Source organism: Plecotus auritus (assembly GCF_963455305.1).
Source record: "Plecotus auritus genome assembly, chromosome: 4".
NCBI lineage: Eukaryota > Metazoa > Chordata > Mammalia > Chiroptera > Vespertilionidae > Plecotus > Plecotus auritus.
The window spans coordinates 29,959,529-29,984,844 of record NC_137775.1 but is presented as its reverse complement, the minus strand read 5'-3'; the positions used below and the strand labels follow the sequence as shown (position 1 = coordinate 29,984,844).

The 25,316-nt window shown below is 37.0% G+C and overlaps 1 protein-coding gene across 4 annotated transcripts in view; it reads right to left on the bottom strand.

Moving 5' to 3' along the window:
* Positions 1–7,717: 7,717 nt before the first annotated feature.
* VTA1 (vesicle trafficking 1) overlaps positions 7,718–25,316 on the bottom strand; it is a 47,098-nt gene continuing 29,499 nt past the window's right edge. For all 4 annotated transcript variants that reach the window (XM_080663697.1, XM_080663700.1, XM_080663699.1 and 1 more), the window contains 4 exons: positions 23,577–23,685; positions 20,829–21,002; positions 14,542–14,622; positions 7,718–8,796 (listed from right to left, as the gene is read on the bottom strand). In XM_080663697.1, the coding sequence (XP_080519823.1) occupies positions 8,651–8,796; positions 14,542–14,622; positions 20,829–21,002; positions 23,577–23,685 (510 nt within the window). In that variant the 3' untranslated portion in view covers positions 7,718–8,650. The remainder of the gene's footprint in view (positions 8,797–14,541; positions 14,623–20,828; positions 21,003–23,576; positions 23,686–25,316) is intronic.

The following is a 25,316-nucleotide window of genomic DNA, read 5'->3' as shown; positions in this document are numbered from 1 at the left end:
AACATTGACCCAGGAAACAAGAGGTCACTGGTTTGATTTCTGGTCAGGGCACATGCCCAGGTTGTGGGCTTGATCCCCAGTGGGGGCCGTGCAGGAGGCAGCCAATCAATGACTTCCTCTCTCATGGATGATTCTATCTCCCTAACTCTCTCCCTTCTCTCTCTAAAAATCAATAAAAAAATATTTTTAAAAAGATGGATAATAGCTGTGATGGACCAAATCAGTGAAAATATACCTCTATATAATGATATTCAAAAAAGAGAAAAAAAATTGTCACCATTTGAGGTGGTGCTAGAACTTCAACTTTGAAAATTGATAACTATAGAGAAAGAATTAAGCATTTATTCTGCCTTGCCAATATTTCAGAGTAACCAAATATTCTCATTTAATTAAAAAACAAAAACTCTTCTTTACAGAATAATGCTACTTAATAAATACAGAAGACAGAACTAAAAATATAATTTCACAAATCCAATTAAGTATTATCTCAGACAGAACATATCAATTGGTGTTTTGTTTTTTTGTTTTTTAAAAATCAAATATTAGTTTAACGGTTGACAGGAAGCTGGATTTTTTAAAATATATTTTATTGATATTTTACAGAGAGGAAAAGAGAGGGATAGAGAGTTAGAAACATCGATGAGAGAGAAACATCGATCAGCTGCCTCCTGCACACCTCCTACTGGGGATGTGCACGCAACCAAGGTACGTCCCCTTGACCGGAATCAAACCTGGGACCTTTCAGTCCGCAGGCTGACGCTCTATCCACTGAGCCAAACCGGTTTCGGCAGGAAGCTGGATTTTTAATAATGCCAAAGTAAAGCTTTAGCAACAGGAAGAAAACATAACTGAACAAAGGAGGAAGTAGAATGTGTTTATGCTGTTTTAGTGGTCACCATTAGCATCATTAAGGGTGGGTCAACCAAATTTTAAATTACTGATGTGACGCAACATAACAGCACATAATGGCAATCAACATGACCTGTGCTATGTAATTCTAACATGTTCAAAACCAGCAAGCCTTTTCATGTAACTTATTCACAAGAAATACTGGGGATAAAAAAAGAGCCCCAAATCCAAAGAAACAACCAGATGTCTAGGTTGCATATCTATACTAATAAAAGGGTAATATGCTAATTAGACCAGGAGACCTTCCGGGACCTTCTGGACATCCTTCCAGACAAAGCCATGGTGGCGGGGCTGAGGCAGAGGCAGTTAGGGGCGATCAGGCCAGGAGGGGAGGGCAGTTGGGGGCAATCAGGTCGGCAGGGAGGGGTAGTTGGGGGTGACCAGGCTGGGGGAGGGGCAGGGAGTGATCAGACTGGAGGGGGGGCAGTTGGGAGCGAGCAGGCTGACAGGCAGAGTGGTTAGGGGTGATCAGGCAGGCAGGTAAGCGGTTAGGAGCCAGCGGTCCCAGGTTGTGACAGGGATGTCCTACTGCCCCAAGGGATAGGGCCTAAGCCAGCAGTCAGACATCCCCCAAGGGGTCCCAGATTGGAGAGGGTGCAGGTCGGGCTGAGGGACACCCCCCCCCCAAGCACGAATTTTGTGCACCGGGCCACTAGTCTAGATATACAAAACTGGTCTAGTCTCTTAAATAGTGGGTGTCAGTTAAAAAAAAAAAAAAAAAAAAGGCTGGTCTTGATTATAAAATAGAGTTAACAGACATAACCAGATGAACAGCAGGCTGCGTGGGGTGACCAGTCCAGCAGGGGGTTAGTGAGGGATGACCAAATGACTGAACAGCAGGCTGTGTGGGGTGACAAGGCTGGCAGGGGGGGACAGTTGGGGGCAACCAGGCCAGCAGGGGGCAGTTGGGGTCAACCAGGCTGGCAGGGGGGCAGTTGGTGTCGACCAGGCCGGCAGAGGGGGCAGTGAGGGGCAACCAGGCTGGAAGGGGGGGCAGTTGGGGGTGACCAGGCTGGCAGGGGGGCTCAGTAAGGGGCGACCAGGCTGGCATGGGGGGGCAGTTGGTAGTGACCAGGCCAACAGAGGGGGCAGTTAGGGGCAATCAGGCAGGCAGGCAAGTGAGCAGTTAGGAGCCAGCAGTCCCAGATTGTGAGAGGGATGTCCAACTGCCAGTTTAGGCCTGATCCCTGGGTAGTCCCGGATTGGAGAGGGTGCAGGCTGGGCTGAGGGTCCCCCTCCTCCTCCCCCACCCCCCCACCCCCCGTGCACAAATTTCGTGCACCAGGCCTCTAGTTTATAAATAACTAAAGGCATGCATGGGCTTTTTTTTAATCCCCAGTATTTATCCCCCTTAAATTCAGCATCACAAAAGGCAGACATGTTTCCAATCCCCACACCTATAGTAATAAAATCTCCATTTATGAGAAAAACAGTCCGTAGATTATTTTCATATCATCCTATATAGAAGGCATTCCAAAAAAGAAAGAAGCAAAGAAAAAGAAAGGTAGGAAGGAAAGAAGGAAGGAAGGAAAAAAGAAAGGGAGGAGGAAAAGGAAACCACTGCACAAAGAAAAAATAGATTGGTTTTATTCAGGGTCCTAAGAATCATTTTTAAGGGTCCAGTACACCAGTTACATTTTAATTGAGGAAATTCATAATATTATATTTATGTTGAAGTCCACATCCTAATCTGTTTCCTGAAAGATGAAGGCTGTCTAATGTTTTAAAAGAAAATGTTTAAAATAAATATTGTATGTTTAAAATAAAAATAGTGATGTTACTTAAAATAAAAAGAAAAAAACCCAGGCTTGTCTGGGAAACTCAGGACTCCCCATTGATGTGTTTCACCCTCTCCAAGACGATATTAAACCATTGCACCAGCTATTCAAGTCCTGCTTTCTCCCTGGACTTGCAGTCCATTTGCTCTCAGGCCATAGGCTCCCGTGTATGTGCTCATGCCCTGTGTTCACTGCCTACCACCCAGTTATTGGAACACAGAGCCCAGATAATAGAAAAATTCAGCTGTTACACCTGTTACTGATAGGAATTGCGAAATTGTGACTAGTGACCTTGATAATGTGAAGTTAACTTAAAACATCTCACTGTACTCATAACAATTTAACTGATGATTTACCTACATAGATGATACTTATTGTATGAAATAGGTAATGTGGGCTTAGAAACTTTCAGTATTATCTGTGCAGCCTCAGGCAAATTTATTACTTAGTGGTTGCCTCATTTGTAAAACAGAAACAATGAGGCAAACGAAACCCACCTCTCAGGAATATTGGCAGGATTTTATGAATGTGCATAAAATACTTAAGACTAGTGCCTGGTATTTAGTAAGCACTCAATGATAGCTATTATATTACGATTAGAGGCCCGATCCATGAAATTCGTGCAAGGGGCTCAGCCCTTGCAACAGTGGTGGCTTGCCTTGGCCCTCACAGGTCGTTCGGCTGTCCGGTTAATTAGCACATTGCACTTTTATTATTATAGATTATTAAAGTATTGCTTACTTGGAATTAGTCCTACTTAAGTATACTCCAATGAATGAGCTTTCCATCTCAAAATTCCATGTAGACATCAGATTACAACCAACCAGATAAGCATATCTCCACAAGTTGTTTCTTTGTATTTTGTGATCTCTTTTAAGAACAGAACTTTTCTACCGGTAGTTTATTTATGGTCCAAACTACATGATATGACCCAGTTGTATTGGTTCATAATATAAGTTTTTTAAAAAGGGGGACATGGGTAGAGAGAGGAAGCTGTGCAGATAAGCAAAATCCTCATTCCTACTGTTATTGTTCATTTAGAGTTCAAGATATTTGTGACAAAGCTGCTGAGTGTTAATTTCTTTAGGAAGAACAGCATATAACCTACCACGTATGTAGTGACATCAAATTTCTAGAAGTACAAGTCATATACTAGATTATTTTCATAGTATAGATCAATTCTATGATCACTTGAGGATGTTAATTTTCAAGAACTGTAACTGGGGTCTTTTTCTTGGTGTAATCTTGAAGGCTGCAAACTTCCTTGGCCATGGGAACTGTGGTTGGCTCTAGGTCCAGTACAGCAGTGATTTAGTGAGATGTCTGTGACAATCATTGTAGATGGAACTTATCTTATTTTTTCTTCCCTCTCTGTGTGCATTGTCAAAACAATGTTATCAAATAGTTTCACTTGGGATGGTCACAAGAACTTGGGAACACTGTACTTCAGCCTAAACATCAGCAGAATTTAGCAACTTTTCCCAGTTCAAACTGACTGCTCATTCCTGCCAGGTGTTCAGGTTAAAACTTGGTCCTCAACCTTCTCTCCTCCTAAGCTCATTTCTCAGATCCAGTTTATCAGAAATACTGTGGTTCTACTTAAAAAAAAAAAAATCCAGAAACCAATTACATCTTATTACCTCCACTGCTACTCGTGACCTAAGCCATCAGAATATCTCAGCTGTAATTATTTTTTTTCTTTTTATTTTATTAAGGTATCACATATTTGTCCTCATCCCCCCATTCCCATCCCAGACCCCTCCCCACACATGCCCCCACCCGCCCTGTTGTCCACGACCACTGGTTAGGCTTATATGCATGCATACAAGACCTTTGGTTGATCTCTCCCCCTTACCCCCACCCTCCCCTACCTTCCCTCTGAGGTTTGACAGTCTGATTGATGCTTCCCTGTCTCCGGGTCTGTTTTTGTTCATCAGTTTATATTGTTCATTATTTCCCATAGATGAGTGAGATCATGTGATACTAGAAATACACTTATAAGAACCGAAAATGAGACAAGCAATAATGGTTATGCTGAGAGGCAAATGAATCAGTCTGTGGTGAGTTTCTTTCTGGGCCAACAGTTCTTTTGAGTCCCAATTTCAATGTCTAACAGATCCTTATGTGTACATGTCAGCAATGATATTTCAGTTCTGGATGGTGGACAAATGGTGGTAATGCAGGTCCAACCATCTCTGGTTTGGTCCTGGGCAACCTGCAGCGATGCACAGCTGCTGACAGCTAGTATGGCAAGGCGTCGTCAGCGTCTTCCATCTCTGGACTGTTTCTCTTCTGTCTTCATGGCTGGAGCAGTCCTGTCAATTCCTCTCTGTTGCAGGAATCCACATGGTCTTGGAGTTGTTTTCTGTAACTATACAAACATATTCTCGACCAAAAGTTAATAAAGGAATCTTTTCTATAAATTTGACTTGGGATCCTTTTTCATTTTTTGCCCAAACGATTTTCCTTTGGCTTGTTTTGACACCATGTGTGTTTTTCATGGGTGTCTTGCTGTTAGCATTTCAAATGAAAGTTAATTTTCTAAAGTAAAAATTTTCTAGATGTAATTTACTTACAGGATATTTTCCCTTACATGATATTCTTCTACTATCCCCCCTTTTTTGATTTAAATATTAGGAGGCTTTTGGAAATTTTATAATGTAGTCTTGATAGCTTTTAAATTTTAATTTTTTGCACTAAAATATGACTTCAGCTGTAATTATTGCAATATTCTTAATTGGGCTCCCACATTAGTCAATACGATCCTTTTAAAAGTTGTCACATCAGATACTCTTCTGTTCAAAATCTCTTATTAGCTCCCCATCTTGCTTAGAGTTAAAGCATATGGTCATAAGCCTTCTAGCAAGTTCACAAGTCTTCCCCACTTATACCCTCTGACCCCTTCTCTTGTCTACCTCTCTCTGCCAAGAACATCTTTGTCCTTCTTTCCTTCAAATGCCCTTCAGAGGGAAGGCTGGAGTGAGAGTGGGGGTGGAGAGATTAACCAAATAATCTATATGCATAACCCATGGACACAGACAATAGTGTGGTGAAGTCCTGGGGAGGGGATAGGGGTGGGGTAGAGGGGGTTAGTGGGATAAAAAAAGGGGACATCTGTAATACTTTTAACAATAAAGATAAATTAAAAAAAAAAAAACACGAAAATGTCCTTCAGTGAGCCTATCCTATGTATATATGTACATCTATACACACCTAAGCATTTCCTATCCTATATTCTAGTTTTCTCCATAGCATTTATCACCAATACAGTTCCTAGGTGATGCTGATGCTGGGGGTCTAGGGACCACACTTGGACAGTTTCAGGGGAATCTCTCTTCTCTCAGACTCCCAATGTTTCTGATTTGGGTAGTGCTCAATTTTAGGGACTGCCAGACTACTTAAAGCATTTATTTAAAAACAAATTTTTTTTTTAATTTTTATTGTTGAAAGTATTACATAGGTCTTCCTTTTTTCCCCATTAATCTCTTTCAGCCTGCTCCCATCCTCCCCAAGCCCCTCTCCACCCCATTGTCCAAGTCCATGCGTTATGCATATATGCATAGTAGTTTATTGGTTGATCTCTTCTGTTTCTTAAAACTCAAAAAGGTAGGCCCCACCCTTAGAGTTTCTGATAGGGTGGGACTGGGGGCAGGTAACAATTACCCTTTGAAAACCACTGGTTGAATACATGATATACTTTTATTTAATTTGTTACCTCTCATTCAAATATAGTCTATGAGGCAGTTTTTTGTTCCTCTTGTTTTCAGCAATTTCTTTACGCAAAAGACAATTATCAGGCACAAAGTAGCTGCTCAATAAATACATGTTGAATGACTAACTGAAAATTGCCATCCTAGTGTTATATCTGTAAATTTCTAACTTTGTCTTAGATTTTATAGGAAGAAGTACAAAGTTAGAAAAACCTTTATAATTTAATCCCCCACACAAGAAAGCATTTTTAGGCAGTAGGCCACAGAGACAACTGGGATCTCCTGAAATTCACGAAATAAATTATTAACAATTTATATTATTAATATAACATTAATGTTAACAACAATGAACATTTGTAGATTGCTATGTGCTGACTACTTGATGTATACTCTCTCATTCAGTTCTCATAACAAACTCTGAGGTGTCTGGTGGTGTTGCTTCCATCTTACAGATAAGGGCTGTCAGACCATGGCCCACTTATCAGGAGGCTCCAGGGTTCCCACACTGTCTTCTTCCCTCCTTCTTCTCCCAACCGGGAACAACAAAATAGAGTGTGAAATAAGAGGTGACAGTTTGTTTTTTTTCTCGTGTCCAGACAGGTTAAGATTTGAATTAAAAATGTTATCTCTTTTATGCACTAATCATCATTGTAGCCACTTTTCTACTGCAATAAAGTTCTAAAGAAGTCTATCAGGGCACTGGATTTCTAGATGTAAATGTTGAATCCTATAAAATGCTGTAGGACTTTATTTGTGAAAGATATGAACATTAATCAGGAGGCATGTTATTTGGGGCTTGTTTTTTCAATAATTTAGAACAGTTTATTCTGTCTGAATCCTCATTCTATCAAACCTATACCACAATATTACACTGATGCAAAGAAAAACTGAAAGACACAAATGATTAGGAGTTAATTCATTTCCTTTCAGATAGACTATGAGATCAGGAGTCAGCAAACTTTATCTTAGGGGCCAAATAGTAAATATTTTAGACTTGTAGGAAATACAATTCTGCAGTCGTGGAAAGCAACCACAGATAAAACAAATGAATGGGTACGGTTTTGATTAAATAAAACTTTATTTGAACAACAGGTGGCCAAGCCATGGACCATAGTTTGCTGACCCATATGTTAAAGTATTTCAATCTTAGTGGAATAAATGACCAGATACGTTACAGATAAATTTACCAAATTTATCTCTCTCTTTTAAAGAAAATTGTGTCTTACTACAGAAATACCATATTCCTGTAACTAAAAATAATGACTTAAAAATGACAATTCTAGCATGCAAATTAAAACAGACATTTGCCTCTGTAGTAAATTGAACTAGTGAAAAGAATCCTTGCATTTATTTTTTTACACAGCACAAATGCAGGTGACATTTAAGTCCAAAATTCCCCATAAAACTTATAAACATAACAACTGAGAATCTAATTTCTTATAGACTTCTGCATCATTCATAGCTATACACTCTAGAGAACCATTCCATAGCAGCAGAGGAGAATCCTAACTTAAAGCACCAGGTTTCCAGGCATTACTAAAACTGTTTTTTCATTCTCTAATACATGCAGTCAAGCTGCCTATGAAGCAAATACCAATTCACCTTAAGCTTCAAAGGATAAGGAAAAGCAGTTGGGAAACCAACATCCTTCTTAAGTCTAAAAGTGATTCTACCTCCTTATCTTCTTTTCCATGAAAATTTAAAATTTTAATGTAGTTATAACATGAATATAAATTGAATTTTGAACATAATCTCTTTCAGATTAATCTAACAGTTTAGGATGTTTATACTTGTTTTATAAGTTTTGAGGAAAACAAAAAGCATGATTTCTAATCTGGAATGTTCTGGCCATCTTTATTAAAATTAAAATTTTATAGCAAAGTACTATTTGCTCTGTTTGTTCAAATTATAAATTAAAATATTCTTTAAATCATGTACATTAAGGTACAAAGCTTATTCCCAATAAATTTTTTAGAACTGTATTTTCATTTTTTGATGCAGAGTTCAATGGGCATTTTTAACATCAGCCCAATAAACCCAGAGATTACTGGATCCACTAAATGGGCAATAAAAACTGGTTGAGGCCGCTGATGAATGCTTCAACAGGAATCTGATACATAGACACAGATTTCATTGTTATAGTCAATGGAACTGAAGTCTTACTTAAAACTGTGCTCCTGATAGGCGGAAGATAGAGACTAATGGACTGTTAGTTCTTTAAGCCAAAATGCATGGATCTGCTGTACAAAGGCTTTATTCTCTGCCTGTAGTCAGTAACTTGAGGGCCTTCTGCAGATTCTGCACAGCAGTGCTGACATCTTCATATTGCAAAGCACTGCCAGCATATTTGCAGTATTTCTGAGCTCTAGCAAAGTCCTCGGGTGTTAGACAGATGTCCCCTAGAAGAAAAGAATAATTAAGATATTTATAAGAATATAAAAAGTGTTCTGTTCAGGCTAAGAAAAAGCTTAAATTCAAGATTATAGAAAATATTAGAGGTTATGGAAAAACATAAAGGATTTTTTCAATCCCAGTTATTTTTAAATAAATTTTTCATGCTATTATTTATTACTAATATAAAGCACATATATACCAATACATAATAACTTACTTGAGTAAGATTTTCCTTTCAGAAGTAATAAACTAGAATTCTTTATATTTTGGAAAATTAATTATAAAAAATTATACTCTGTGAAACAAGGGTAGTAGGTTTGGTGTTTATGCTAGAATCACTCTGCCTCTCTTTTCATGGAACAATACACATAGACTAAACCATTCAACCCTCATTTGAACTGGAAATCTAACCCTCAATTTAAAAAGAAAGGAATAACAAACTTTATGTGAAAATTTTACATAAGTTGTTTAACTCCTTTAAATATAAACAAAAATTTATCTTTTTGTGCCACCCATATAAAAACCTCTAAGGTTTAACTAAGTTTTATATAATTAAACTACACAATTTAGCATGTAAACCACCCTTACAATTTATTTCTCCAAAATATATTTTCTCAGCAAGTGGTTGATATGTGTAGAGCAACCTAATAATTTGGGTAACAAACCATACTAAACACGTCATTCAATCTAGGATTTGAATATACCTGAATATATACTTCTAAAGATAAAATTAAATACTTTGTATTTTGTCTTTTGAAATAAATACCCCTTTCCTTAGAAATTTTATGAGGATTCTAGGAGAACTGATCAGAAGGCTAGGGGTAGACTATAACAAACATAATATATTTTGTTACCCATTAAACCTAAATAATAATTATCCTGCAGTTCCTTAGATATTTTAGTCAGGCATGCCTCACTTTGTATTTTTTGCTTGAAAATACCTACTAGATTCTTTAATGGTTTTTAACATATATTAAGAGACTCTAGTAACTAAGATATACATACTTTCTAGGCAAGTGAGACACCTTTAAAAATTAAGTTTACTATAACTCTGCTCATTTTGTGCTTTAATATCCTACGCTCCTATCTCAGGGCAATCCTTAAAAATATAAAGCATCCGCCCAGAATTTACCGGATTTGCTGGAAGAAAGCCCTAATGCTCAGGACTAATCTTATTTTTACAGCATTAGCTTTAGCACTGTTTTGCTGACATATCACTTATTTATTAATCAGATAAAATGTGTTTAGTGGCAAGAATTCAGTTACTATTTTAGGTTTATAAACTAAACTTATCCACCAATGATAAAACTATTTTAATACACAAAATACTGACTTTTCTTATAAAATAAATATTTCAATATTTATAAAATATGAATGAAAGTATTTTAACAAAAATATAATTATATATGTAATAAATATAATAGATATGTATGACAAATTTGTAACTCAAAAAATAACTAGATAATAATTTATGATTTAGATACAAAATATAAGTTATAGACTTAGATAGACATGTAATTTATTTTCAACAATCAGAAGTATAAATAACTTATTAAGCCATTTCAAATAGTTACTTCTGGTATTTTGTAACAGTTTAGGCTTTCCTATATTAAAAAATAATATGTAAGTCATTAAAATAAAACATTTTAATTAAAATTTTAAATAAAAATAAAGTCTGTTTCTTAATTATGACTCTTCTAAATTAGCATTTAAAACCTAAATAGAGGAAGTGGAAAAGACATAGGAAGGAAAAACAGTTCAATTTCATTTTATTTGATTTTATATGAAAAATAGTAAATACCGCTTAATGTACCAAAATGAAAGTTGTCTTTTTCCTATCATTAAAATTTCCCAGAACCCATAATCAGAACCAGACAGAGAGAATATTGTGGCCCTAAAAGGTGTTTAAAGGATTAGAGAAGTTGTTTAACATAATATCTCTTTTCTGAAATATGTGCTTTTAGGTTCCCGATGGCTTCAGACAAGACTGTCTGAACCACAGACCTGATTCTCCTTCACAGGGCAGGACAAGAAAAGACACAGAAGACAGCTAGAGCTATCCATCAAGTTCTCCATTAGAGTGGAAAGAGAGCCTCGGTCAGCACTGAATCAAAGGCAACATTATTTGGTATAAAGAGAAATCCCTGCATGCTCAGTGGGCATAAGCAACCATTTCCAAGGCTGAATTATCAAGTTTCCAAGGAATAAAACTTAATTGTAAATATTCCCAAAATGAGTCTTTAGAGATTCTTTTCTTTTTTATTTAACCAGGTAGTTCTAGAAATTCATGTCAAGAACCTTGGATAATTTATTTGATCCTAATATACTCTGTTATTCCCTGACTCAATGGATACACAGGCAGAACCGGAGGGGGGCCATCTGATCTGCAATAAATCTTGGAGGTAACTGTAAAGCATAGTACTGTAACCTTACCTTATATCCAGGCACCGCCAAAACATGACACTTATTAATGGCAACAACAGTAGCAATGATTAGAGGTAGAGTTTTATTACATTAGGAACTATGCAAATGCCGTTTAGATATTCTCAAAAATTTTTATAAGTTGTTATTCATATTCTAATACTATATATAGAGAGGTACACAAAGTAAAAAAAGTAAATACTGAGCCTCAAATACCCTTTCCAATTCCATTCTCCTCTCCAGATAGCCAAAAATTCATTACAAAAACATTTAAAATATATTAATACTAATGCGTACATATTATGTGTGTATTAAAAGGCAAGAAGTACTAAACATTAAAGAGAAAAATGTAACAGGAAGGGGTATTAAAAGTACTAGAAGTGATAGTGATGGTAGATATGGTGGATATGAAACCATTATTTATTTTTGTGACTTCTCTAGGTTTTTCCTATGCATTTAAACACATATATACACATAGGAGGATACAGTTTTGTTTTAAACTTTTTTTGTTGTTTCCTAAACAGGGCCATACTATATAATGTTCTGCAACTTGACTTTTTACTTACTGTGTCTAGATCTTTTCACATGCGAGTTATCACGTTCTTATTTATTTTTCCATCACCATTTATCCTCTCTATGCCCTCTTCCACCTCCACCCACCCCCTCCCCACAATCAACCACACTGTTGTTCATGTCCTTGAGTTCTCTCTTTTTTTTCTTTTTTTGCTCAACCCCTCCACACCCCATCCTCCCCTCCTCATTAGAGCTATCTGCCTGCTCTCTCTGAGTCCATCACTATTTTGCTTGGCAGTTCAGTTTTTTTCGTGAAATTCCACATATTTAGTGAAATCATATGTTACTTGTCTTTCTCTGACTGGCTTATTTCACAGCATAATGTTCTCCAGCACCACCCATGCTGTCACAAAGGGTAAAATTTTCTTCCTTTTTACGGCAGAGTAGTATTCCATTGTGTAAATGTATCACAGCTTTTTTATTCACTCATCTACTGATGGACACTTGGGTGTGCACATATTAAAAAAAAGAATATAACTAATGATGTGACCCCAATCACATCCTTTTTTAATATGTGCACAGTATTCGTTAGTATAAATCATAATTGACTACTTTTCCATTAATAAGCACTTAAGATTATTTTCTATTACTATAAATGATGCTGACATAAATATCTCTGTAAATACATTTTATGCCCATGTCTAAGTATATTTTAAAAATAGATTATTAAAAGTATAATAGCTAGGTCAAAAATTGTATTTGCCATTCTGATACTGACATAATGCTAATGAGAAAAGCTTTACCAATTTATAGTCCCACCAACAGCACGTAAAAGTCATTCCCTATTTTCATTAACATTACAGCTTATCAATCTTTAAAATATTTTTGCATCTATTTAAATGTAGTCACCAACAGTCTTTGGTGTTTGGAGACACCATTACCTTCAATAGAGAGTGCACTGTGCTCCAAACTCTCATGTCCCCTAACTTTCATTAAATTCTGAACCAACTATAAATAAATATTTTTGCTGTCATACTAGTAAATCAAATGAATGCAGAATTAGAGGAACACAATGTAACCAATCCATGTTATGTTCATAATGACACCAGCATGGTAGATGTGTCACCCGCTCCCATCGCCCTTCTAAATAAAGCTCTTCTAGTTCCACAACTTAGAGGCAGGTAGCTTAATGGCCAGTTTCCATTCACACTAGGAGAATAAAAAAATCATGTGGGAAACAGACCTGCAGACATAGTATCAGGGGAAACACAAACTCAAACACAGTAACAAAATTAAAAATAGTAGAGCAAGGTTTTCATTCTAAATATAGAGGACTAAATCCCATCAGACATGATGATGATAACTGAATGAGAAAGACCAAAAGAAACATAAATTTCAGAGGGAAGATGCATATATGTATAACCCATGGACAGACAATGATGTGGTGAAGGCCTGGGGAGGGGTGGGAGCTGAGTGGAGGGAGTCAACGGGGGGAAAAAGGGACATCTATAATACTTTCAACAATAATGATAAATTATAAATACATAAATAAATAAAAAGAAACTGTTGTAATAAAACAAAACAAAAACACCACCATGGACTGGGGGGGGGGGGAAATAACAGAAAAGTTGGATAAGTAGCAAAGATTAAAATCAACAAACAATGAAGGCATGTGCCGGGGGGTAGGGGAGGCCGATGGGGGGTGGGGAGATCAATGGGGAAAAAAAGGAGACGTATGTACTACTATTTGTAATACTTGAAACAATAAAATAAAATTTAAAAAAATCAACAAACAAATCACCTAGCCTACGAAAAGAACAATCAAAATAATTATCCTCAGAGATTTTTATTTTCAATTAGTTTTTCATCCTAGATAATCTGATCACTCAGTATAGATGAGAAATATCATAATCATAACACATGGCAATCTTTTTTAAAAAAATTTTAATCTCGCCTGAGGATATGTGTTGTTTTTTTTTTTTTTTAATATATTTTATTGATATTTTACAGAGAGGAAGGGAGAGGGATAGAGAGCTGGAAACATCGATGAGAGAGAAACATCGATCAGCTGCCTCCGCACACCTCCCACTGGGGATGTGCCCGCAACCAAGGTACATGCCCTTGACCGGAATCGAACCTGGGACCCTTCAGTCCGCAGGCCAACGCTCTATCCACTGAGCCAAACCGGTTTCGGCCTGAGGATATGTTTTTATTGACTTTTAGAGAGAGAAGATGGGAGAGGGAGGGAGGGGGGAGAGAGGGAGGGGGTGGGAGGAAGGGAGGGAGAGGGGGAGAGAGGGAGAAGGGGAGGGGGAGGGAGAGAGAGAGAGAGAGAGAGAGAGAGAGAGAGAGAGAGAGAGAGAGAGAGAGAGAGAAACATCGATATGAGAGAAACATTGATCGGTTGCCTTGCATACCTGCCCAGACCTGGGATCAAACCTCTAACCACGTATGTGCCCTGACCAGAAACTGAACCCACAACCTTCTGGTGTACAGGATGATGCTCCAACCAAGCCACCGGTCCAGGGCAACATATGGCAATCTTGAACTAAACTAATCTTAGTTTCCATGATATCTTTGGCTACATGTTTGTGCCACTACATATATACAGTAATAAAACAAAGGAACTATAAAAATAAAAAGGAAAATGCCTTGAGATTTAGGTATTTTTGATAATATGAAACAATCTTGATTCACTGGAGAATCTAGTGAACATGGCACTCAAAGAAATGTGTTTCAAATTACCTGGACACTCCTAAGGTAAAATTACAAAACAACACCCCAAAACAAGATACATTATAACTTATAAGACTTACCCTGGGAACCTGTATTGAAAAGTGCAGGATCAATGGCCGGAATAGTTTGTGGAGTAGGTTGAATAGTATTACTTGTTACACCTGCAACTCAGAAAACCACAAATGGGTATTAAAGTTTCATACCTCTTAATTATCTAGTAGGAAAGCACTTAAAGCATTATGGAGGGATTGCATCACTTTACTTCCTTGAAACCTTAATGAATTCTAAATTGATAAAGTTATTTGATGTTGGAGGCTGGTGTAGAAAATATGCAGGAAAATACATTTTGAGTGTTTACATACACAGCATTGGTTACACATTTCCTATTATGTAGTTTGTCATATCTAATATTTCAATTTGCTTCTCAATTATAGCTTACCCAATATCTGTAGAACTAATAGAACCCTTCCTACCTTTTAATTTCTTAGTCAATTAAATAATTTGGGGACAAGGTGGGATGTAATTATGATTTAATTTACCTTACAGGGTAAGTCCCATTTCACCACTCAGCATGAAATAAAGATTATACGTTCCAAATTTTCCAGTTAACATGTTTTTAAATGATATTTTTGCCCAGCTGGCGTGGCTCAGTGGTTGAGAGTCAACCTATGAACCAGGAGATCACAGTTCGATTCTGATCAGGGCACATGACAGGTTTTCGGGCTTGATCCCCAGTAGGGGGCATGCAGGAGGCAGCCGATCAATGATTCTATATCATCACTGATGTTTCTCTCTCTCTCCCTCTATGAAATCAATAAAAATATGATTAAAAAAAAAAAAGAATGCTAGTTACTCACTGAATTTAACAGTCATAAAAAGTTCTAATAGGAAGCCAAAACTAATTGCTTCTTGGTTATATAAAGAATATCAGCCCTGGCTGGTTTGGTTCAGTGGATAGAGTGTCAGCCTGCGAACTGAAGGGTCCCAGGTTCGATTCCGGTCAAGGGCATGTACCTTGGTTGCAGGCACATCCCCAGTAGGGGGTGTGTAGGAGGCAGCTGATCGATGTTTCTCTCTCATCGATGTTTCTAACTCTCTATACCTCTCCCTTCCTCTCTGTAAGAACCAATAAAATATATTTAAAAAAAAAGAATATCATCTTCTTAAAAATACATATTTTTATTGATTTCACAGTGGAAGGGACAGGGAGATAGAGAGAAACATCAAAGAAGAGAGAGAATCACTGACTGACCTTCTGCACACGCCCTACTGGGGATAGAGCCCGAAACTCGGGTATGTGCCCTTACTGGGAATCGAACTGTGACCTGGTTCATAGGTCAATGCTCAATCAACCACTGAGCCATACGGGCCGGGCACTAGCATTCTTGATTAATGCTAAGTAATATAATAGAGTTGAAGGTTACTAATCACCTAAAATATTTACACAAATTGTTAAAACTTCCCAGAGGGACTTACATGATCCAATTAGCAAGCAAGCAAATGAAGAAAAAAGTTGATTACTCTAAATCAATACACTCAACAGAAAACAGGATTCATTTCCCCAAGCTAATAGATTAAATTTGAATAGGCAATTTGTAGTAAGTATCAAATGGGAAAGACAATGTAATAAAAAGAAGAAAATCGAAGGAAGAAAATAACTAGGAAGTTTCTAGGAAAACAAAAACATAGCCAATGAAAGTTCTAGCGTGGTGGTTTTTAAAAGGTTAACTTAAAATTTAAAATAGTATTCAGATCTAAGTTTTGACTTTGAAGGACCTTCTCATTACCAACCCAAAAGAAAATGGCTTATATACTATGTAATCTCATTTAATTTTGATTTAGGGCAAATTAATTTCATTTTACACCTTTGGAACTATTAAATCATGAAAATATTACCTTGTAGGCAATATTACTTTATAAGAACAAAACAGATGGGGAGAAAATGTAGCTATGTAGTAAAATTTTATTTGAGTGATATTTTAAAAATAGGTAGTTTGCATTTTATTAAGGACTTCTGGTCAGTCATTCAATTAGGACTTGAACTGACAACACAGGCTGCTCAACATGCCTCGTACAGCAGTCAGAAGATGCTGCATCTCGTCTGTCTTGACACACATGAGCCAAGGCCTGTCCTCTTGGCAACCACTGTAGAATGTTGCCATAGAGGCCTAGCGTACTGGCTCAATACAAGTGCATAAATAACAGTCAAATTAGTAAAAAATTGTTTTTTAATTTATGTTTATTTTTTGAGATGCCCAAATCTAGCATTTTTCCCTTTTTTTCTGATTTGGAAAGGTATCATTTGTCAATTCACAAATGGGTTGCAGGCCCCTAGACTGCAATGTGTGTGTGGGAGTGAACATTCCTGGAGGAAGTTGAAAATGGCTTTCTATTATTTAACAAAAAAAGATAATTAAAAAGTAACTTTGGGTTAATTTTTAAGTAGATGGCTGCATATCCTATTAGATGGGATTAATACACATTAAAAAATTAAAGATCACAAGATTTCTAATTAAGTATTAACTTGTTCTATAAATGGTATGAGAAAAATGGATGTTGGTTAGAAAATTAGAAAAGACTGTCCAGAAAGAATAATTAAACAGAATGCTGAAATGTAGTATTTGGAGCAGCAGACAAACAGGCAGAAAGACATGCTATCTATGAGGAACACTCTAAGTAGACAAAAGACAGGAGGACTGGGTTGAATAAAACTTCAGTATAATCATGGAAAATAGCATTGATACAAATGATTAGGCCAGAATATAAACAACTTTGAAAACTGTATAGAAGAACTCAAATGCATTACTGCTGACGTTTAGAAGAACTACAATAAAAGAACTACATTTTTGATCTATAATGAGGTGAGCTGCATTTATAATTTAAAGGCTGGCATTAATTATAAAATTGTGACTTAATCTATTTAGATTTTTCACTGAGATCTTCCTCTGTATTTACCAACTGTAAAAAGTGATGTTTCAAAAGGAAGAAAACAGTACACTGTATTGCCCATATCTGCTATTACAGTGATTAAAGCTCAAGAGCAAACGCATGTCCTCTTTAAACAATCACTATCCCTGCTCTCTTGTACCCATTACTTTCTTGTGGAAGAACTAAAAACTATATTAGCACATACTATTCTTTTCAGCTATCTTAAGAATTTCCCTTTGATAAAAGTGCATCCTGGACCTTTATATGGGAGAAAGTAAATCATTCTTAAAGCGAGTAAGAGGGGAAACATCTGCTATATTTATAAACTAAAAATTTTATTTCAGTTTCTATTAGACAACTATAACGGATTAAAAAAACTGTTTTAAATATAATAGAAAAAAATTCCTCCAGCTAAGAGAAGATTCCAACATCTCAAATCAATCTTAGGAGTAAATATATATCAGAAAAGTAGGTTTTTATTTGATAGAATATTAGCTCCTTGGAGGAAGGGACAAAAAAAGGAAGGCTCCAAAAAACACAAAATCAGAATGACTTGGGTTCAAACACTAGTTCTTTACTTACTAAGTATGTTTGTATTTTAATTTTTGAGATAACTGGTTAATTTGTTTACTGTTAGTAAATTAATGACAACACTATCTAATACAGTTTCTGTAAGAGTAGATTTATAAAACAGTTGTAATTATATAAATGCTAAGCCTATGAGAGTGTATACAGTAAAAAGATAGGACCTTATTCCTAATAGAAGATTACCTCCTAATATCTATCTTTATGTGATGCATATTCTAAGTAGGAGATACTGTCTGTTTGAACATATGAAACTAACAATATTCTATCACTTTTGTGGAACAAAAATAGCAATTTCATATGGTTCAACCTGACAGAGCCCTTCTATTAGAAGTATATGTTCCCTTGCATATGTACATATAGGATGTCTACAAATAAAATATGTATGTATGGCTATACCTCTACTCAGCCCTAAGAAATATTATACTGTCTAAAGCAATACCCCTTAGGCAATCTTTTTAAGGTCATATCCTATCCCCAAGAGTGACATTTCCTTTGATTCACAAAATGATTTTAAGTGTTCATTAACTTGCTATTAAATATCCTGTCTTTCTTTGGCATAGAAATAGGAAGGAAGAGAAAAAAAAAGAAAGGAAGCTAATTTGCTGAATACTGAGTTTGTGCTAGGCACAGTACTAGTCAATTTTTATTCTTTTTCTCCTTTAAAAATTAAAACAACCATAAGAAATATGATTAATTTCATTTTAGAAAGAGAAAAAACCTTCGTCAAAAGAAGGTAAATTAATAGTTGAGTTTGTGGTTTAACAAGGGGAAGAAACTAATAACCAATACTATTTGACTCCAAAATGCATTTATTTTCATTTCTCTCTTCTACAGGGCTGCTTGTGTCTGCAGCTCTTGATTAGTGTTTAAATTTAGTAGTATAATTCAGACAGTATTCATCTAAGACTAATATGCCTAAAGTAGCTGGTTTTGCTTACATTTTCTACAGAAATTTTCAATAATTCTAAAAGATGAAATATTTAAAAGAGTGCTCTATAAAATTTTACTTGCAAACTAATTCAAATTGGCTTGCCTATTAATATTATTGCATAGATAATAAAGCAGTGAAAAGGCAGGACAGGGTAAAATATACAGAATGATGACACAAAAGAGATCATTGTTAAAATTATTCCTTTCATTAATACTGTTAAAAATTATTATCAATACTAGAAGCCCGGTGCACGAATTCGTGCACGGGGCGGGGGGGGGGGGGGGGACCATGGGAGGTTGGCTGGTGGGGGCGGATGGGAGGGACCACAGGAGGTTGGCTGCTATCCCCAAGGAGAGAGCCAGCCCTCGGCTCCCATGGGAAAGGGGTCGTGTTCACCGCCACCTATCCCTGGTTCCCTGTCCCAGCCCAAGCCCCGAAGGCACTGGTGGGGTCAGGAGATGGGGTGACGGTTGCCAGGCTGGGCGTGAAGGAACGGACACTGACGCCACTTGTCAGTGCCCTGCCACCGCACGGTACCCCGCCTCCACCCCCTCCTTCCCTCGTCTCGAGCCGACACCGCAGTGGGTAGGCAGCCCCTAGGGAAGGGAGAGGACAGGAGCGAGAGAAACCCTTGTGTCAAGGGCTGACTCTCAATAGATCGCAGTGAGGGAGCTGCTCTGCTATGTAGGAAACCCCGACCCAGAAGCAGGTCTCTACGAATGGTTTAGCACCAGGGGCCAATGGGGCCAGCCGGCCAGGGAGGAGGGGCCATGGGAGGTTGGCTGTGGGAGCGCACTGACCACCAGGGGACAGCTCCTGCATTGAGTGTCTGCCCCCTGGTGGTCAGTGTGCATCATAGCAACTGGCTGACCAGTCATTCTGGTTTTTCTGGTCCACCGGTTGTAACAGTCACTTAGGCTTTTATATATATATATATATATAGATTTGTAGATAAACTGAGGCTGACAACTGAAAGTCAATGAAGTAGTGGTGTGCTACATAATAGAAATGGTAGAAATCAGGACTCAAAGGATGACTCTCATTTTATCAATTAAATGCTTTGAAATATTTGTATAGTTTACTACCACAGATTATCCTTATGCTGAAGTAAAACTTTAAGAACAATTTTTGTTAAAAAATTAAAATAAGTTAAAGATTTAAACTATGGCTTTTAATACCTTTCTATTTGGAAGTAGGGTTGATGCCATATTAACAACACATATACATAGAAGAGTATCTCTTTGTAACTTATAAAAATATCTTTATGCATATTAATTTATTGGAGGCTAGTTTTGTCAGACTGTTTTCCTATGAAAATAGACATACAGTCCTAAATTATTCCAAGATAGCAGATATCACTTCCCTTCCTTGTTTTTAGTCACAATTTTGTAATCCTAAAAAAAAAAAAAAGTAACCCAAAGCCTCTCTCCTTTTACTAGTCTGTGATTCCACTGCTACTGAGATTCTGTGCCTCTCCTTCATCAATAACCCATGTTGAAGGCAGAGCACGGTCCTAAGGGAAAATGGAATCTTGCTGTCATAGTGGGATGCTGACTGACACATACTATAAAAAACCCCCTCACCTCAGTGCTATTCTTAAACAACATTAAAGGGGAAAAAGTGGGAGGGGAAGAAAAAAAAATCAGCAACAGACATACAAGCATAGAAGCTATTCTTATTAATAAAATATAAAGTCAATGTAATCAATCAATACATTTAAATTTTCTGTCATTCTTATAAAACTAAAAACACAACTGATATTAAAAAACTTCAATAAAAAGAATTTAATGTTTTTTTTTGGTAGGTCAAAGTGGAATTAAAAGATCTTATCATACTTGATGACCACCATTATGTAGCACATATATAAGTACAGCTCTTATTTATGAAAGAGTTCCAAACTTTTTGAGTTTCATTTTCTACCTGTGCTGTGAGGCACTTCTGCTGGTGTATTCGCTGGGGCGTGTGCACCGGGAGGAATCTGTATTCCAGTATAGTTGCTCGAAGGCATGTTGCTGGGGTCATAAGTTGAAGATGATGGCTGAGGTGGCTGAGTGGGCAGGGAGGTGGCTCCAACATCTTCATTTTCGTCAACATCTATTATAGAAAATATGTGCAATGTTAAACTAGATATTTTGAAATAAAAATGCTGAATATTCTTATTTTGCTATACAGGCATGGCAGACCTTCAAATGCAATTTTATTTAATGCTGCTGATAAGCAGGTTCTATCTTTAAAAATAATAGTTTTAAATACTTTCTAAAAGTTATGCCTGGCAATATGATTACCACTTCTTTTAATTCTAATTCCAATTCTATAAAATCTTTGCATATAGTATATTTTTCCTGAAAATAAACTTCCTTTAAACCCACTCTTTAAACTTATAAAAAAGTGACATTTCTGGCAAAACACGTCACATTTATGCTACCCAATAAGAACTCTATTTTCTTTTAGCTGCCCTTTTTACTTAATAGCAATTGTTTTTTATCTATTAATTGACTGTGTGTTTGTCGTCCAAATTATTAAGTTAATCAATAAAAACAACGAAATAAAATTTCACATTCAGCTATCTATAATGAAAGGAGTAATAAGAGACTTTTGTTAAGTTTCAATATGTAGACTTCAAAATATACTACATATCCTTAGCTAAATTTAAAAACTACTTTGAGAGAATTAAATTTTGGTAGTATATTTAAAATAACAATTAGTCACTTTGGAGAATCTTAGTAATTTAAATTTAATTAGTAGAACTACAGATCTCTGAAATAGATTTGTTTCCTATTAATTCTAAAATATTTTTTGTCTCATTATAAACATACTAGAGGCCCGGTGCACAAAATTCGTGCATGGGGGAACAGGGGTCCCTCAGCCCGGCTTGCACCCTCTCCAATCAGGGACCCCTTGGGGGATGTCCAACTGCCGGTTTAAACTGGCAGTCACACATCCCTCTCACAATCTGGGACCGCTGGCTCCTAACTGCTTGCCTGCCTGCCTGCCTGATTGCCCCTAACTGCCTCTGCCTGCTGGCCTGATGCCCCCTAACTGCTCCCCTGCCTGCCTGATCGCCCCCTAACTGCTCTCTCCTGCCGGCCTGATTGCCCCTAACCGCTCTCCCCTGCCAGCTTGATCGTCGCTAACTGCTCTCCCCTGCTGGCCTGATCACCCCTAATTGCTCTTCCCTGCCAGCTTGATCGCCCCTAACCACCTCTGCCTCAGCCCCCCACCGTGGCTTTGTCCAAAAGGACGTCCAGAAGATGTCTGGTCTAATTAGCATATTACCCTTTTATTAGTATAGATTACATGTTTAATGTAAATAATTTTAAATAAGTAAAAACAATCTACCTACTACTCTGAGATATGCATTTTATTAAGTAACCCTGTAGATGTATTTATACCTTATATAGTACAATAGTTTTCTCCTATATTACTGAACTCCAACATTTATATATTCTGGGAAGGAACAAACCCCTGCTGTTTAAAGGTACTGAAGAGTGACCAAAATCTGGCAGAAACTCGTGTGATGATGGACCTTGGAAGAGGAAACCTCACCAGGTGAGAACTACTTTTTTGTGGCTTTTCACCTGAGGGTACTAAACAGTCTGTACAAAAGGAAGTACTACAGAAAAGTGAGCCTTAAATGTGTATATGAATCCCAACTAAATGTCTCTATGGCACTATGCATGTACACTGGGAGAAGACTCTAGTGGGCCTTGAAGAAAGCAACAGCCTTAAAGATGAAAGAATGAGAGGCAGTGTTTGAGTTCAGGCAAGTTAACTGCTTGTTATAAACAAGAATCAAGATTTCACAGAGGAAGATAACAGAATGCAGAGGAACTACAAAATTGTTTATTTATCAACAATGGAAAGTAATACAAATATGGGGTGAGAAAAATGTGACCAGAGTCATGAGAAAGTCTATAGAAAAAGAACCCCAGAACAACCCAGATATTGAAATTAATAGAAAATGACTTAACACCAGGTACTTTATCAGAGAAAAATATAGTCATAATAAATGAAAGAGGAAAAACTCACCAGAGAAAAGAAAACTATAAGAGGGAATAGAAACAGATGGGACTAACAAAAAACAAATGGCAAAAGTACTAGCTTAAAATCTAGCTAAGCAATTATTATATTAAATGTAAATGTACTAAACACTATTTTAAAGATTGATGCTGTCAGACTGAAAAAAAACAAAAAAACACCTATATGCTTTAAGACTCATATATGTTTAAAACAGGAGGATGAAAATAGATATACCATGTAAATACCAAACAGAAGCTGAAGTGCTACTTTCAATAACAGACAACATAAAAATCACGACAAGGAATATTAAAAGAGGTAAATAGGATGTTTCATAAGGATAAAAAGGTTAGGCAGTTAACAAAAAACCAAGACAATTTAAAGGTGTATGTGCTTAATGAAGTTTCAAATAAACAAAAACAGAATTAGTAAGTACTATATTAAATACTATATATTTTACAAAACATTTTAGACATTAGAAGAGTTTGGTTCTAATCTCTCACTGTACCAAATTTGTGATTTTATATCCAATTTTCATGAATTTTGGACCTAATGGAAGAAACAATTATATGGTTCCTTCAGAAAACTTTAGATAATACTGAAAAATTATGATTCTACTAAATCATTTTACATAGAGAAATAAATACATACCATTATCATCTTCAATTCCAACAGGCCCCGCTTGAGGAGTCTCTCCATTCTTTAAACAATTATGGATATATGTTGCCTTCCACCTTGCATACTTTCTGTGTTTCACATTCTAAAAAAAAATATTTTTATATCAATATTAGACTGCAGTAAAAAAGTCAAGCAAAAATACACATTTATGATAAAATAACATATTCTTGAGGTAAAACCCATTTTTGCATTGTACAGCTCTGAAAGACTCCAACACCCTCTCAATCCTACCACTGTGTTCTACTAACTGTCTAGGGCTCAACAGGCTTAATAAAAAGCTATCTTCTTCAAAACACATGTCTAATGGTTCTGAATTTCAGAAAAGGTCTACAATGGAAATATGGGAGTATCTTTCAAGCAAAACTTGCAACTTATATGCACAGGGGAGAAATAGGCTAAATGGAATTATAAAATCCTATATAATAAAAGCCTAATATGCTAAGTGTCCGGTCATCTGTTCAACCAATCAAAGCATAATATGCTAATGATATGCTAAGGCTACTCAACCGCTCGCTATGATGTGCACTGACCACCAGGGGGCAGATGCTCCAACTGGTAAGTTAGCTTGCTGCTGAGGTCCAGCCGATCGGGACTGAGCAAGGCGAGTTGGACATGCCCTGGAGCCTCCCGCAGTCCCTCCCCGGCTGGCCAACTTCCTAAATCTCTCCCTGGTCCCAATTTTGCATCGGTGGGGTCCCCTGGCCCGGCCTGTGCCCTCTCGCAATCTGGGACCCCTCGGGGGATGTTGGAGAACCGGTTTCGGCCCAATCCCACAGGAGAAGCGCTGCTCAGCCAGAAGCCAGGCTCACGGCTGGCAAGTGCCTCTCCTGCCACCGTGGCAGCGCTAAGGATGCCTGACTGCCAGCAGCACTAAGGATGTCTGACTAGACAATTATATATATATTTATATAATAAATCTTTAAAATAGTGTTTAGTACATCAGTTGGACATTCCCCAGACTGCAAGAGGGTGCAGGCCGGCCTGAGGGACCCCCCTGCCCCCGAGTGCACGAATTTCACGTACCGGGCCTCTAGTTAAATATAAAAGATAACAATAAATTGAACTATTTTCACTAGAGGAAAAAATAAATCTGTACAAATCTAAAAAAACTAACATGATGTACTGGTTAAAGCAAGCAAACACTAAGACAGATAGCTAGGCAAACTTCACTTTTAACCTGTGGTGTACTATTTACCAGCTCTGAGTCTCATTTATTTCAATTCCCAAAAGGAGAAAATAATAAGTCATGGGATTATTGTGAGAACTCAAACTATTAGTGAAGAACCTGCTAGTTGCCTCTTCTTCTTTCCTGACTTTAAAAGTTATGCTATATACCATAAAATAAGAAAAGAAATTGTTTTAAAGAATATGAGAGTAAAATCTGTCAGAATTTTGAATGGACTAGTGATTGTTCAGTTCATATAGTTAATGGACCTTTATGATACTCCTGGACCAGTGGTACTAGTATCAATTGGGAGCTTGTTAGAAATTAAGAATCTTCAAGCCTGCATCACAATCTATATTGTACCAAGATCCCCAGAGGATCTGTATGTACATTAGTTTGAGAGAACAGTTTCATTATGTTGAAAACAGCTGTACTTTGCCTTTTGTAAAGATCCACTAAGTCACCAATGAGTACAAATACAGCATACAGTCTAGATATTTAGTTGAGTATTTTATGTGAGATTTTCTAGATGCTACAGATTAGTATAC